We start from the raw sequence: 16,686 nt of genomic DNA on the forward strand, positions 1-16,686 counted from the left end.
GATTTTTTTTAATTCATATTAATAGTTTTCCGCAATTGGCTTTCAATTGTTTATGCACTAAAATAAAATATTCACTCACATATTCACAGCAGCTTTAATGGTAAACAAAGGCATCCCATATACTGGTGGACTAGTAGTCATGCATACGAAAAATTGTCACACAAGTATAGAAACATATATTCCAAAAACTAAGCTGCTATCACAGCATACCAGAGTCTTTAAAAACTCTGAGAAGCTTAGAAGATTATAACATTTTCATGGATTTTTTCCATACTTGATAAAGTGTGTGCATACGCGTGTGTCTGCCTTTGTATTCAGGATGGCCCCAGAAGTGATCCTAGCCATGGACGAGGGCCAGTATGAAGGAAAAGTGGACATCTGGTCACTGGGGATCACTTGTATTGAACTGGGTGAGCAAACACCTACCCAGTGGTCAAATAATACATTTATTGGCTCAGACTGAAATTCAGCAGACTTAAGCCGATTAAAAGTTATTTGTTTGTACTACTTATTTTTTAGACTTCAGCTTCTCCCTCATTCAAGGAGAAGCTGATGCGAAAATGTGCACACTGTATATATTATTCTCACATCCTTTCTCATTTTAGCGGAACGTAAACCACCCTTGTTCAACATGAATGCCATGAGTGCCTTATATCACATTGCCCAGAACGACTCTCCCACACTGCAGTCCAATGAGTGGTAAGTTTTAGCACCTTGATGTTACAAAATTACCATACACCCAAAAAAATCCAGTATAACCACTGATATAATGCATCCAGTCAACCGTGAACATTAAAGTCCATTCTAGTCAGGGTTCAGCCAGAGTAAGACATCCCTGTGTTAATCTGCATGACCTGTGATCCCTGCGACAGGCCATGTGCAAGGGCACACTCTAAGTCTCTTATGTAATTACCTGGGAAACAGCTACCAAAGAAACACACTGCAGCTAACCACACCATTTCTGCTGAGCTTTGAGGCAGCATCTAAACAAAACAGCACGATTATTCTCCTGCTTTTCCAAGTAATTTAACTCACACTTTAAGCTTGCCATACTAACATACAAATATATTCCTCCATGCACGTATGAGGTGTTCTAAATATGGGAAAACAGCTTGCTTTATGCATTATTATATGCAGCTTTCAGCCTCACAGCTCATGACTGCAGAAGCTAATAGATTCTCTAGGGAATGTCCTTCCAGACATCAAAAAAAATTTAGCAATTTAATTTAGGCCAGCAGGTTTTAAACAGCTCTTTGCTGTCTCTTTGTATCACCAATATATCCCACATTGTCAGACAAGACCAGCGGAGCTGCTAGATATTGTCATGAAATGTTTATGTCATCTAAAAAACTGAGAAACAGCATTTAAAACTGATATGCTTTTTTGTAAATTCAAGAAAAAAGCTTGAATGAATTACTGTTTAACAACAAATCTCATCATAAAAGGTATACATTTTTTTTATCTGGAGGACTATAAGAAGTGAAATCATTTATTCAATATACAGTTGGCTTAGTTAGTAGAATAATCCAAGCACTCTGCATAAGCCACCATAGCTTAGCTTTTTATGTTTTTTATTCTCAGTTAATGAATAAATGCTATATAAGCTATATAATATTTTTATATCTTTATATTTATTGTATGAACAATGGGCTCAGTATTAGCTAGCACAATCTTGGTAGTAAAGGAATAATTTGGGAACAGAAGAAAAGCGGATACATATTCAGCAGCATGTATGAACTGAGAACTAGGTGATCTCAATTAGCAAAAAATGCAAGACACGGGCAGGAATTTAGCAACGGAACAAATATGCTACTGCTCCTCTGAGTTGCTGTAACCACAGCATGTGTGGTATGATTGTCCTTGGGGAAACGGCACTCATCAAATATTAACCCTGTGCTTGATGTTCTCCCTGTAATTTACTCCTGTGTACTTCTGCCATGCTGTGACTGCCATGGTATGCATGTGATGTCCTAGGTATGCAGTGTCGTGCAGGAGTTCCTTGTAATATGTTGTAAAAATTTGTCTCTGTCACACAGCTCCTCAGGAGTAGCTGAATGCAACCGTTTACCTGCCTCATACTGTAGAACATGTGCATCAGTTCCACACAAGCGTTCATTAAATAACAACCTTTCTTTTTAAACCTTTAAGTAGGCACGAGTATTGTGAGCAGGTCATGAGAAACGTGAGGCAAGGCAGTTCTTTAAAGTTAAAACTTGCTGCCTATGACATCTGTTGTAAAATTAGTGTTGATTTCTAGTGCTTTAGGTGAGCGATTGTGTGGGACAGCACAGGGTTGTGGTATTTTTGGAGGAGCTCCAGGGGCCCGAGGCATTAGCAACATCCAGATGAGACAAGTAGAGACATTGGCTTCATACACAAACATAAGGCCAGACTGTGAACACATTCACATGACCTACAAGACTAGGCATGGATCTTTGCTAGCAACTGAGAGAGAAGTAGAGGTTGAGGGAGATCTCAGTCGTATACCCTCAGTGTGTATTTTAATAAACCTAAAGAACATTCCAGTCTATTTTATCTTAACAACTCATAACAGCAAACAAAACATATGGTGGTATATCTACCGTGCTAGATTACCATGATTAGATATTTAGACCACAGCTCCACTGGCCCATATTTTTATTGCTCCACATATTTACATAATCCATATATAGTTCCCATTCGGGGCTACACTAAGAGATTATGCAAGATTGTTCTACTTAAGTCACTGATATATTAAACACCAAAGAGCTGTGGATTGCTCCTCCTTGTACATTAGTCATTAATTGCCAAAAAGGACAGATGGCATGGCTTTTTAGCTTGTCACTGTCATTTCTACTTAAAATTTTTCTAATTTTAAAAATATTAGTCCAAGAAGGACTATGACTGACTTCTTTCTCACTGTCCTCTTTACCTAGGTCTGACCTCTTTCGCAGCTTTGTTGACTATTGCCTGCTGAAAATTCCTCAGGACAGACCCTCGTCGGGGGAGCTGCTACGAGTGAGTGGGTTTCCTCAGTAATCTTTCTAGCTGTGACCTCACTTCCTGTCTCAGTCAGTCATGAGGATGAGTCACTCCCATCCACCCACGGCTCCCTAATACGCAAGCATATATACACTGTCTTCTTCAAGCACAGGAATCAAGCATCCTACTGAGATTGTTTTTTTTTTTATTCCCCCCGTTGCCTCACAGCCAAGGGATAAGACACAGGAAGACAATTGAGCTCCACAGAGCTGCATCTCATTACTTTTATTGTTGCGACATTTTATACGGTGGAATAAAATGAGTAGAAAGACAAAGAAAATAAATTTATTGTGTTGGACATAAATAATTGCATTTGAGTACTGATGATGTGGAACCGCAACGGTTGTTTTACCTTAAAACTCATATATAATATAACTCATCTAACCCCTTAAAACGCAAAATGTTACTGTTGTCAAACACAGATAAAATAATCTCGTAAAACTTAACGCTTAAACCTGCAAGTTGTTGGTTTTTTTTTTGTTTTTTTTTTTAAAGCCATCCTGCCAGTGACAGCCCATATGTATCTCCAAAACCACAATGAGCATACACGCTGATAATCCATGCATGTCCATTGTGTTTCCCTGTGATTGAGGAGATGATCTTTTTGTTTGTGTGACCAACAGGTAATCCTATTGGTGCACTAAGAGTTTTAAGTTCTTGGTGATCACGCTCAGTGGTGTTGAAGCCCAAGCAGGACTTTTCACACCTGTCTCACTTTATGGAGGAAGGTGTGAGGTTAGGAAGTGGTTAACTAAAGGGATCTGGACTGTTGTCTGGATAGGATGGGGCTTTTGACTGGAATGCACTCTTCCAAGCACCCCTGACCCAAATCCTTACTGAAAAAACCATTAAAGAGGGATAAGTACCAAACAGACTTTGGATCAGTGTCCAAGGGCCTGCTTTATAGTGAAGGGCTTGGGGGTTGGGGTGTTAGTTTATGATTAATACCCCACTTTCCCTTCTGAGACACACACAAATTTACTCTTCATTTTAGTGCAAGCACACACACATAGACACACACACAGGCACATGCCCCTCCAAGCGCTTTAAAGGGAAAATCAGGTCACTAATCTGTGGGCCTTGAGCTACTAGTGTACTGGCTTCAGGTTAAATTCACTCTCTGTCCTTTAAAACCTCATTCAGAATAATGGTAATTACGAAAAATAAAAGAGTAACCATTCAGTGGCCTCAACCCCCCGTAAGTACACTTCGTTTAAACGAACATATTCACTTGAATAATTGAAACTAACTCTGAGTTTCTCAGCTGTATAAATTTACTTACTAACCACAGATATTTACAGCACAACAGCAACTTCCCAGAGCATGAAAGGAAGTGTTCAAATTTAATTTTGTGTTTGACTAATCATCTAAAACTAATAGCATAATTGAGTTGCCTTATTTTACAAGAAAAATCAGTTCAGTGGATGGAATCATCTAAATGTTTGCTTTTTTGAATTCATGATTTCAATAACCGATTTATGAATGAGTGTTTTGTGATTGTTTTCAATGCAATATGTAGTTTAGACTAAGCAGGAAATGATAAGGTTTGCAAAGATGATGTGTTGCGCGTAGCTGGTTAGACTACTTAGTCTACTAATTCTCACTTTGCCCAACTTGCAAAATTCCACTAACCTCAACCTGTTTTATCTTTTGTATGTGAAACAACATACAATATGATGTGTTCATGAAGTGTTTAATATTTTCAGAATTCCCTTTGTTTCCTGTTATTATGCTAAAATTTAACTAAATGACTAATTGCTTCATCCATATACTTTCCTGCAAATATGAGATTTTTACTAGTGCGCTCATCTAATTATTTTCAAGAAAGCCAAAAAATTATAATCTCCCCAAAAATGTTGAACTATTATTTAAATACATCCAACATATTAGCCTTTTCCTTTAGTGGCTATTATTGCTATCAGTGTAGTAGATGTGGACTGGTCTAAAGTAGTAACGGTAGCCTGAAAAGTTAGTAATAGTATGTGTCAAAAACAAATTTATCCTAAAAGAACAGGCTAAAACTGAGTATGGATGAGTACTTCTGGTAGAAGGCAATAGTGATGCCACAATACATATACCAGACAAGACTCCAGGTGCTGTAGATTTGCTGTCACTTCTTCTTTACACTAACCTCATAATGAGGAGGAATCCTTGAGATAACTTCACTGGATGATGGGATGGGGGTGGCCAACCACCCACATTCTGCTGTAGGTCAATCAGAAAATGGGACAAATCACTTTCATCTCTATTTTCAGTGTGTGATGTCATTCCTCTGTGTCCTGACTAACCCATTACACCGGCATCTGTCACATGGAGAGGAAGGTGTGCAGAGAGTGATGGCTAAAAATACACCTAAATATATGTATTTTTTTTCATGCAGAATATAATATTTTAGTCACGTACCTTTAGGTTGAATACATTTTAGCCTTTTATGCAGCCAATATTTTATGAATGACACTGACTAAGAGGAGGTGTGAACATGTTTGTGTGTTGTAGTGGGAGGAAGTGCTGGGCAGAAATATCTGTTCTGTTTTTGTTTTGCTTTTTTAATTCTTTTTTTTGACACCCCTAAATTGTTTGTCAAAACAAAAACAAACAAATGAAAAAAACACAAATTAAAAATAGCCATCCACTATCACTCGACCCCCACCTTCTCTCCCACAACCCACCAATCCCACTCTGACCCGTTGGTTATTCATTGAATAATTACATAAATGCACAATGTCCCAACCTCCACCAAATTGCACCTACATTAGATTACAGAGGTTCATCTCACTTGCACAGGACAGACTTAGCAATGATAATCACCTAAATGATCTCCATAGAAGTGTGAAACCATTATATCATTCACTGATCATATTTTTAAAAGGAAGTCTGACCTTTCACATATTTTTTTTTTTTTTCTTCTGGAAGGATTTTTCTTTCTTTTAGTAAATAACAAGGTCCAATTTGCTTTGCTATGCCCTGATAGAAGAAACTCTTAAGTATGTTTGTTTTTCCTCCACAGAGGTTAATGTGTGTGGCTCATTCTAATAAAAATAAATAAATAAATAAAAAAAAAAGCACAAAAGCAAAGGATACAGATTAAATGACTAAAATCTCTCAATTATCAATGCTTAGTGGGATTTTTGTTATATGACCTGATTTAATTAAAGTTCTCATTAACTTGGTGCAAGGCCAAATGCATTTCAAACAGTATTTATTGAAATGACAAGGATTAGGAGTATTTATAAAAATCGATTATATGGACCTTCTCAGAGACTGTAGTAGAGCGTATTGAGTGCTGGGACCAGAATGGGTTGAACAACCTACAGGCGCCCTCTAGTGATTGCCAGAGTTGTGGTGCTCATTGAAATAAAATTTTAGACATGTTTAAATGACTTCCAAATATTTACGAACAACTTTAAAAGATCTGTAAATGGTGCCAATGTTTAAGATAATGCAAAAGAAAGTAGTTAATATATAAAATTTTCATCTTCATTCCGGTTCAGCTTATTTTATTTCCCTTATAAATGTTTACTGCCAATATTGTAAGTAGTCTGAGGCAATACTTTCTGAATTTCTATTGAAAAACTGGGAAGAAAACATCCATAATGTTCAGTTTAAATTAAACTGTATGACATGAAGACAGCAATTGAAATGCAAATAAAAAAGATAACCCTAATAGAAAGATTAGCTTTCGTTTCTAAACCCAGTATTTTCCTCCTTGTATGGTAATAAAGTCTGACTAGAACCTTGAACGAAGTAACTGACTGTCTGTCTTTTTCTCTTCAGCATGATTTTGTACGTCGGGAACGCTCGCCACGCATTCTCATTGACCTCATCCAGAGGACCAAGGATGCAGTGCGTGAGCTCGACAATCTGCAGTACCGCAAGATGAAAAAGATCCTATACCAGGAGAAACACAACGGGCCCATGGGAGAGAGCCAGGAGGAGGAGGAGGTGGGAGGAAGAAAAAAAAAAAAGGGAGAAGGGAGGTTAATGGGCAAACAGTTAATGCATCAAACTTAAATATTAAACAGACAAATGAATGTTAAAAAAGAAAAAAAACTCTGCAGAGTGCATAATCACAGGGAGTGGCACCAGAAACAGTTCTTCAATTCTTAACAATAGTTAATATGAAGATGAAAAATTGCATATATGTAGCCACAGTCTTTAAGTAGCAGAGTTGCACTAAAATGAGGTTTGGATTCAGTTAATCTGCAGAGTATTTTCACAAAGTAATTGAAATAATTATTATATTTAAAATTTCCATCACCACTACATAAAATAAGTGCTTGTACTTGACACCAATGATAGAGTTTAAGCTCTTTATTTCACACAGTTCTCTATCTGTAGGCCAACAGATGATTTCAGTTATCTGCATCCTCAGGATGACACTTAAGTCTCAGAGATGGTGACTCCACACTAGTCAGTACTGCTTCAGCACTTTAAAATCACAACAAATGGGAGTCTTTCTCATGCAGTCTTGGTAGCCTGAGATGAAGTGTCCCTTAGCTGACCTGGCCTGAAGTAAAGTGAACAGTTATGGACAGCTCGTAGCGACAGTAATGTCATCCTACACCATGTGACACAATTCACAGCAGCCACCAGACCTTAGTGCAACAAGACACTGCTGAAAGCCTTACCCTGAAAAACCTGCTGTACCAATCCTTGTTTTATGTGGAAAGACTGAGTAAATACCCTGTCTTGTTGCTTTAGACCTAAGTGAATTGGCTTTTGCTTCTAAAAGCTACACAGTTTCATCCCGTATCTGTCTTGTACACCTTCAAGTTGACTTGTAATCTGAAGACCTCTGTCTGACCACTGTCCATTAACATAAGCTCAGACGCTACTGAATGACTCAGACACACACATCTTAACAATTAGAGGTTAATAGGCAATTTAGCATGATTTTGACTCTAATGCAATCTATAGGGCATCAGTGATCCCCCCCCTCCCCCCTTTGTATTGAGGCAACTCCATTTAATGGTACAGTTTGAAGAAAGTCTGGGTATAATTGGGCGAAGGTCACGGGTGACTTTTGTATATTTCAGTAGCATGTTCCTTGAGTGTTTGTGTACATTTGTGTTTCTGAACATGTGTATATGTTGTGCGCACTTGCAGGACAGCGAGGCAGCCAGCTGTAAGATGAACAGCCTGGGCAGCAACCACTCTATTCCCAGCACCTCGGTCAGCACGGGTAGCCAGAGCAGCAGCGTGAATAGCATGCAGGAGGTGTTGGATGACAGCTGCTCTGATATGACCATGATGCATCCCCAAGACTACAGCAGCACCCTGGACTCCTCCCCACACACCAAGAAGGTAAAAATTAAGGGTGAAGACGGGATGGTGATTAAGGCTGAAAGTTTGAAACCACTATTGGGAGTTCTTATTGTTCCCAAAGCCTTTTAACTGAGCATCAGCCATCACTCAAACAGTGTTAATCTCATTTTTTTTTAACTAAATACAATTTAAAATATTAATTAATTAAAAAATATATAAAACTGGAGACAGTTTTGTGACAGCCAGAGACTATGAAATAATTAAAGAATAATTTCAACAACTACTTGCAACAACCGTCCAAACAACCACTGAAATACTGAGTTTATCTAAGACCAGCTACTGCAGTGACAACGAGAGGGTGTGAACGATACTCGATTCATATATATAACCAAGTGGGAAATATGTAGTGCAAGTTGGTGCCGTGTACAAACAGACCCTGAAATGTGCCATGGCAACCAGTTGTCGACTACAAAGTGTTCATCACTTTAAATCTAGATGGAGAAATAAATTCTTTCTAGAAATAAGTGTTACAACTTGACAGCCATCTTGGAATTGATTAGGGGGTTATCTTGAGGCCCCTATTTAAATGAGTAGAAAGAGAGCCATGGCTTTCATTTCAGTGGTCACCGAGATATAAAAAAGAAAATCTATAGCATCACCATCAATTTAATTTAAAAATAAATAAATAAAAAGTTAAAACTTTTGGAAACTTGCTATCATTCTAGCTTATTTTAGCTAAAGTTTTCTTTAATCTACAAGTTAGTTTTTTTTATTTCATGGATTTTGGGGGCAAGGGTAACAAAACTGCAACATTTAGTTTTAGAGACATGTCTCTTCCTTCTACAATATCTCTTGCGTAAGTCATTGATACCTGTACAGTACTTCAGAGTTATTGTTTTACTGCTACAAAACAAAGAAGATTATAAAGTCTGAGAAATCCAAGTCACAACAAAGGTCAAATCAGATTTGTAGTCTGTTTTCTGAGATGCCCCACTGAAATAGAGACAAAAAAGTCAAGCCAAGTGGAATTAAGCACAAGGACAACTTTGTACCTAACATTTTTCCTGTCTTTTGAAATGGTATTAGTAAACAGTCTTAAAAACTTTTCCCAGAGTTCAGTGCATGGAAGAAGAAACAAAGACAGGAATCGTAATCAACAAATGCCATGTTACTGGTTGACTCACTTCTTTTCTGGGTTGATAACTGTCTCACTTTTAACAAATGAAAAGGAAACATGGCTCTGTGCAAACATCCTTTGGTGTCTCGCACCGTTCAAGAGTATGCATAAACCCCTCCCCCCAAAACCATGGAAACCATTGACAGTCCTCACTGTTTGCAGACTGCTTCAAGTTCATCACTGACACCGTTCACGCTTTGAGAACAAAGGCCGTGTATACATGTGAACTAGCAGCAGCGCAAATTCCCCTTGCACATGTGGCATCCTGTGTATACACACACACACACACACACACACACACACACAGGTCAATACAGTGCTTTACGTTTGCATTGGAAATCAACTCTGTGAAGAGAGGGCTGTCACTTCTGTCATTCTCTTTCTTCATTTGCTCTTTGTATTTTGACAGAGCTTGAATAAGGTTGTCACTTTATGAACAGACAACCAGTGTGCTGTTACAAGTTCAGGGGCTGTGATGAGAACAATTAAAAATGACACACATTGTTTTCTGATGGCGGTGAATTTCCCTCCACGCATAAAAGCACTCGTTGGTCCCTGGGCCTCCCTGCATGTTTGTCAGTCAGATTTTATTGGGGGTGCTGGGTGTTGATGTTTCATCATGACATGCAAGCTTACAGTTGACACAGTTTTATCAAATGATGAAGAATCTTTGTGAAGTGTAGAAGTTGTATGGGTTAAATCAGTGGGGAGTATTTCTTTTGTAAGTCACAGAATTATGGTGACGAATTTCAATACTGGCACAGTTTTAATAAGTTAAAAAAAAAAAAAAGTTGAGTGCCCTGCAGTGCAGCATAGTTTACACTATCATTTTTTTTTTAACTTTGATCACTTGGTTGTTATTTATTCTGTTTTCTTTTAGTATTTACCAGTCCTAAATTTCTCTCCTTTGTTTTCAAACAGGACCATCAATACAACTGGGACGACGGGATCCACAGGGACCATCGGCCAGAGCCGACGCCAGCTTCCTTTGATAAGAGCAGCCAGGCTCAAAACTACAAAAACCAGGGCCGCTTTGCCACCATTAAGTCTGCCTCACTGGTAAGAACCTAAAACTTTCTTCTTTCTATTGGTGTTTTCTTTTCAAGGTCCTAAAGCATGTTTTCTGCATGCTGTAAATGTTTCAGTGTCATTAATTTGTTCTACTTATTTGACTTAAAAGTTGCGCTGTTTGGAAGGCCAAACAAATTTAAAAAAAATTATTTCTTGAAGAAGCTCAAATCTCTGTTTCATGTTCACACCACAGCACTATGAGGGCATTAAAGGGCATTTTTTTGTTTGTCTTTGTTAAAAAGCTTACTGTGAATGTGGTGCGTGAATGACCCCAGTCTCAGTGGGTGTAATGCTATTGTATGTCTCCATGTTTAGATGTTTTTGAAATATTTATTTCCCATCTTTTGGTCTTCACTTTGTTTGGATCGTTGTCTACTATATTATTTCTCTGCTGTTTTTTCCATTCATTCACCCCACTCCTTTTGTTTTCTCCTCTTGTACTACGCCTCGCATTACCACTCCCATCCTCCCACCCTCTCCTTTATTTCTTCCTGGCCTCCATTTGATAATACATCATTCTCAGATCTGACTCAATATTCTATGTTGAAGGGGTGGAATACTCTCTCTCTCTCCCTCGCTCTCTCTTTTTCTCTCTCTTGCGCTTTCTTTCTTTCTATGACTCTCTTTCTCTCTCCCTCCCTGTCTGTTGTCATGGAAACCGGCTCTAGTAACTAGAAAGTAGTTGTGATGGTGTGTGTGTGTGTGTGTGTGTGTGTGTGTGTGTGTGTGTGTGTGTGTGTCTGTGTGTGTGGTGTGTTGGGTGTGTGTGTGTGTGTGTGTGTTGTGTGTGTGTGTGTTACCTGCCTGGTAATTGTAGTCCCTCTGCTGCCAGGTCTTAAACCAGAAATCTTGTCACATACAAGAGAATGTAAGCAAAGAAGTGTGTGTGTTTGTGTTTGTGTGCACAAGAAACTGTGTGTCCTCATATTGTCCTTGAAGAGAGCACGAACCAGTGACCGTCCGATGCTGTGTGCGTTTTCTGTTGACCGCAACCGTAGTTCCCCGGCACTGAAGGTTACATGATTTTGTTTTTGATTTTTTTTTCTATGTCATATGTTTATGGGCTCTGTTGATTTGCAGATGATTAACAGATGATAATGATACATGGTATATGTAAGACTGCAGTTGGGAACTGTAGTTTGAAAACCCTCACGCATAACTGTGAACTGATGTAGTCTTCCGACTGCTGCTGACCATGGATCGCAGTATGTGGGTGACGTTTCAGCCTAGGAAAAATGCATCATCAACTGTTTAGGTCTGCTGTTTTTACCTTTTTAAAACCAAAGAGTTGGTTGGGAAGAGTTATTGTCACTTTCACAGCATTGGAAAGTAGTTTCTTGCAAAACCGTAGGTCAATCTATTCTTGTTGAGGTTTTTTGTTTTGTTTTTTTAGTACACACATTATGCAGAAAATTAGGAGCAAGTAATATTTTGATTTGTAACTAATGTGATTTCTGAATTTAGGAAACCCCTACAGTACTGCATTAGAAGGAAATATAACAATGTGATTTACAAACTGATCATGACTTGCTTAATATCATTCAATCACATATAATTAAAAAAATAAATAAATAAATAAAAAAACACTTTTTAAAGTCCTCCCTTTATGGCACTTAGGGAAAGAAGTTGATGTATACATAAACAACCTCACATGTTCTCCCACTGACATGAAAGATTACAGTGGCAATAAGCCTGCTGTTTTTTTTACCTCCTCACAAGATGATGAGATGCCTTTTTCATCAGAAAACAGGGATTGTGGAGTTTATAGATATTTGTTCTTAGCCACAAAAGATGGAAAATTGTATCCTGGATCATTTTCTCACTTTACCATAAAACGGAAAAAAAGTATTCCTTCCTCACCTTAACTCTTTGTTAATTGTTTTTCTACCATTTATCCTTTAAAGAAACACTTCTAATCATACTTGAAAATACTTTTGATCTAATGCATATTGCGGTGGATTAAACTTATAGATAATGGCAGCTGAGATTACACATTGTGTAACTGAAAAAAGGCAGCCTCTCTGTAGTGTAACAGTGCCGGTCCTGCCCACCGGCACTGGAAGAGATTACATCATCTTTTTCTTCCAAGCACAGACATCCTCACATTGGCCTCGACTCACTGAGACTGGAAGCAGGTAGACAAAGAGGGAGAGGTAGGACAGTATGGGGGGGTCCAGATGGCAAGGGGTAATTGATAGCCAGATAGGAAGATGGAGAGCAACACAAGCGAGAAAACATAAACAATTAAGAATGGTTTAAATAGGGGGGAATTATTAGCTAAAATCAAAATAATTATAAACTATTATTTTATAAAGAAAAGTCATGGTGATTTGAGGGAAAAGGCAAGAGATTAAAGATTTAGTGAACTGAAAGAGAAAGTAAAGGCATCATAGAGGACACTGGCAGATATTGGGGAGATAAGAAGGGCAGAGAAAAGAATAGAAAAACAAAGGTGAGACTTAAGAGCAGTGCTGATTGAAATCTTAACTGACAAAAAAACCAAAGAACATCACATTTACTGGTGAAATGAAGTGTGGAGTCTGAATAAATGTAGCAGTGGGGAAACAAGAGAAGAAAGGGGTAAAACCAAAGACATGAGAGGTATTGTGGAAAAGGCATGAAAAGAGCAGGATGTAAAATTATCCAGGGACACGTGGAAAAAGGAAAAATGATGAGGGGACAGGAAAACTGGAAAGACATGGATGCAAAGTGAGAAGGTGAACGAATGTGAGACAGTGAGTGAGAGCGAGGGCAGGGGTTATTATAGGTTAGATGAAGCCACTGACTGACGTGTAAGCTGGTGTGAGAGACAACATTGTTGTAAAATATTTCACTTCATCTATTCTTTAGCTGCTGGTTGCAGTTTGTAACCTGACCGCATAAACGCTGATGGGAAATTAAAGTGTAGTGTAAGGCATATCAAAATGTGCTCCTCCCCCATCAGTTTTCTTGCAACTTGCAGAATTAAGGTTGTACTTGTTAACTTTCATGTTATGCAGTTATATATATTAAGATGTTTGTTCTTTACAGGTTTGTGTCAGAATTGAATAAGCTAGATGGACATCTTTTGCATTTGAGTCCTATTTTTTGTGATCAGACTTGAGAAGGGAGATCTCCTCACATTTGACAGGAAAAAGGCATGCTATACAAAGGTCTGAGGCCTTTTGCTTCCTCCTGTAAACCAGATGTCTTTGCTACATGCTACTATACATCTGCAGTAACATTCATACTACAACCATGCTTTTTCTATGTGGTACCTACCAGGGTTGAAATGTGTTTTCCTTAATGTAATAAGGAAGCGATAAAGAAGAATCATGGAGGTTTGACAAGGGGATAGTCTTCTTCTGTTAACTACCAGGAGCATTAATATTTACTTGGATTTCGGCGTTTTGAGGCTCTTGATATCGATGCAGGTCTGGCTCTTGCCCTCGATGTTGTGTTATCATAAAGTCACAATTGTGATATTGCATATTCACTGACGCTAAATGCCTTGCAAACACAGAGATCAAACTAAGTGGACTGTTGTAGTTAATTTATTGCAAACAAAAATGCATCAGTCACCACCAGCAATAATTCTATTTAAGTAGGCTTGCACGTTCACACAAGTTAAACTCTGTGAAGACGGATCATCTTGAACTGCAAAATAAGCAAAAATTAAAGTTTGGGCGCTTAATTCTCACTCACTCTAACATTCACCTTTAGCCTGCATGCCTTCCCTCCCTCCTCTCCCTGAATATGATCTCCTTTCCAGTCCCAAAGCCTTGTGTGAAAGAAGCCGTCACATGACTTGACTTGGCCCTTTGTGGCTGTATGCATGGTGGCAGCGAAGCAAGTGACTAGGATTGGGAGGTTCTATTACAGTAGAGGTATTGATTCAGAGCAGATTAAGGAGAAGGGGAGCTCAGCCTCCACATATTTCCACCCCATTTCCCCCCACCCTGTTTTTTTTTTTTTTTTTTTTTTCTTTCTCCATGTAGATGCTCTTATTTTACTGCTGATTATTTCTATTTTTCCTGTTTAACTCTCTCCCAGCCACTCTCCATCTGCTGTTTCTCCTTTGCAATCACCCTCCCTCCCCTCATCTCTCGGCCTGCTCCTCTCTAACACCCCCCTCCAACTTCTCTCAGTCTTTCTCAATGAGGTATTCATGTGACCCACCTGCTGTCCGCCGCTTAGCGTTAGCCTGACTAAAGAGCCGCTCTGTGCTCTTGTTGGCCCGCGGTGTCCAACTGCCTCATTCACAGTTCACACGTCTGCCTTGGCCGCTGCGTGCCCAGGGCGCGAACCAAGGAGAGGGAGGGGGCTCAACGTCCAGTAAAGTGTGTCGGGGGGGGGGGTCTCAGGGTGGCATCGGAGCTCAGGCAGGGTTCTGTCGGGCATAGGATGCTGCACAAGGTTCCTGGATGCTGGTGCACTTGGCTAAAGTTGCCATCATGTTTGGCCTGAGGAGTTCAGGTGGAAGTTATGAGAAGATGCGGAGCGAGTACTACCTAGATGTGGAGAACCCTTTTTGTCCTCAGGTTGGTGGGTCAGGTCAAGGTTTGGGTTAAAAGCAAGAATAAGTGAAAGTGTTCAGAAATACCAGTAAGGTCATTGCCTCAGGTTAAATTTAGTCATACAGTAGATGTTTATTGTCTTTACAGCATTTTTGTTTTCTTTCCCACGCTCTGACTTGAATACATTTGAGGAACTTTGAAGTCGGCTATTCTGTGCAGTGTCTGCGAATCTGAGATTGTCAGATGAAAGAGCTTTTGTTCAGCTGAAGTGGTGGATTTCAAATTATTTGCTTCTTGATGTCATTATTTTCATATCACATGTTGAAGATTCTTTCTTGTACATGTAAAACTAGCAAGTAATGTAGTCTGATTACAACAGGTCAACTGTTTTGTTTTGTAACGTTTTTGTTTGAGGTCCTTCTCGTAAATGAACCGAGATACTTTGATCATATCGAATTAATCAGTTAGGCATTACTGTTTGGGTGTTTTTTTTTTTTGTTTTTTTTTGTTTTTTTTTTTGTGAAGTAATTTGATTTGCATCTTCTAACTTTTCTCTCACCACAGGTGACCAAACAGATTCATGAGCATGAGCAGGAAAGTGAGCTGCGAGAACAGATGTCCGGCTACAAGCGCATGCGGCGGCAGCACCAGAAGCAGCTGATCGCCCTGGAGAACAAGCTAAAGGCCGAGATGGATGAGCATCGGCTCAAGCTGCAGAAAGAGGTGGAGACGCAGGCCAACAACGCCTACATTGAACTGGAGAAGCTGGCAAAACGGCATGCTGTGCATTCTGAGAAAGAGGTGGGACTTTTGATGGGGTTACAGGACATTATGAATAAGTGCAGTAACTGTTAGGTTATTTCACAAATGATCACACTGACTTACATGTACAATGCAACAGTTGGCTGGTGGACCTGGTCAGCTTTGAAAAAATGGGAATAATATTGAAGCTGTGACATTTCTAATGCTGCTGAAGAAAAACACGTCAAAAAGTTCTATTCTTTTCTAAAGTGTTGCTATTTTAAAGCCGTTCAGTGTTGCAATGAGTAATGAGGACGTTTTTGTTAGAACTTTACCCACTGCTGCCACCCAATGATACATGTGATGAAACACAGGGGCAGAACTGGGTCACAGAGTGTCACGCTCTGAAAAACACGTTGTATATCTTTGTGATTAGCACCCAGCGTGCGTGCTGCAACAGTCAAGGAGATAGTTTATTTGTTTATGTAGACGAGTCTGTACATCTAAACGGTGTTATGAATAGGTGACATGTGGCTGTCACAAACCAACATGTTACTAGATATTTACATAGAATTCTATAACTATAACTGCAATGTCTCTTTTCTTTAAAAAAAAAAAAAAGAAGGTTGTTTTATCATCTAGAAGAACAAATGTTATGGTAATTTTATCTGAATTCTAACATCTGATTTAGAATTGAAGTGCAGACTAGAATTTTTAACTGGCCATATTATAATTAAGCAGGACATTGTTTGTGTTAGAATTTTAATCAACCAACTTATTGTCTTCAAATATACTTTTGTTAATATATGTTAATATACTTTAATGTTCTTATATAGGTTTGTGCATGAATGTATTTGTCCACAGTTTGGTGGCGTGTTGTCTGTTGCTGGTCAGGAGCATCTAACCATGCTCTTG

At 38.9% G+C, this 16,686-nt stretch overlaps 1 protein-coding gene across 4 annotated transcripts in view; it reads left to right on the top strand.

The window, feature by feature from the left end:
* taok3a (TAO kinase 3a) overlaps nucleotides 1–16,686 on the top strand; it is a 62,130-nt gene that overhangs the window by 37,486 nt on the left and 7,958 nt on the right. For all 4 annotated transcript variants that reach the window (XM_005928884.3, XM_005928882.3, XM_005928883.3 and 1 more), the window contains exons 9-15: nucleotides 319–410; nucleotides 606–699; nucleotides 2,916–2,997; nucleotides 6,796–6,963; nucleotides 8,128–8,325; nucleotides 10,385–10,522; nucleotides 15,595–15,831. In XM_005928884.3, the coding sequence (XP_005928946.1) occupies nucleotides 319–410; nucleotides 606–699; nucleotides 2,916–2,997; nucleotides 6,796–6,963; nucleotides 8,128–8,325; nucleotides 10,385–10,522; nucleotides 15,595–15,831 (1,009 nt within the window). The remainder of the gene's footprint in view (nucleotides 1–318; nucleotides 411–605; nucleotides 700–2,915; nucleotides 2,998–6,795; nucleotides 6,964–8,127; nucleotides 8,326–10,384; nucleotides 10,523–15,594; nucleotides 15,832–16,686) is intronic.

This window comes from Haplochromis burtoni, unplaced genomic scaffold (assembly GCF_018398535.1).
Source record: "Haplochromis burtoni strain Fernald_Lab_line unplaced genomic scaffold, NCSU_Asbu1 Contig_111, whole genome shotgun sequence".
Taxonomy (NCBI): domain Eukaryota; kingdom Metazoa; phylum Chordata; class Actinopteri; order Cichliformes; family Cichlidae; genus Haplochromis; species Haplochromis burtoni.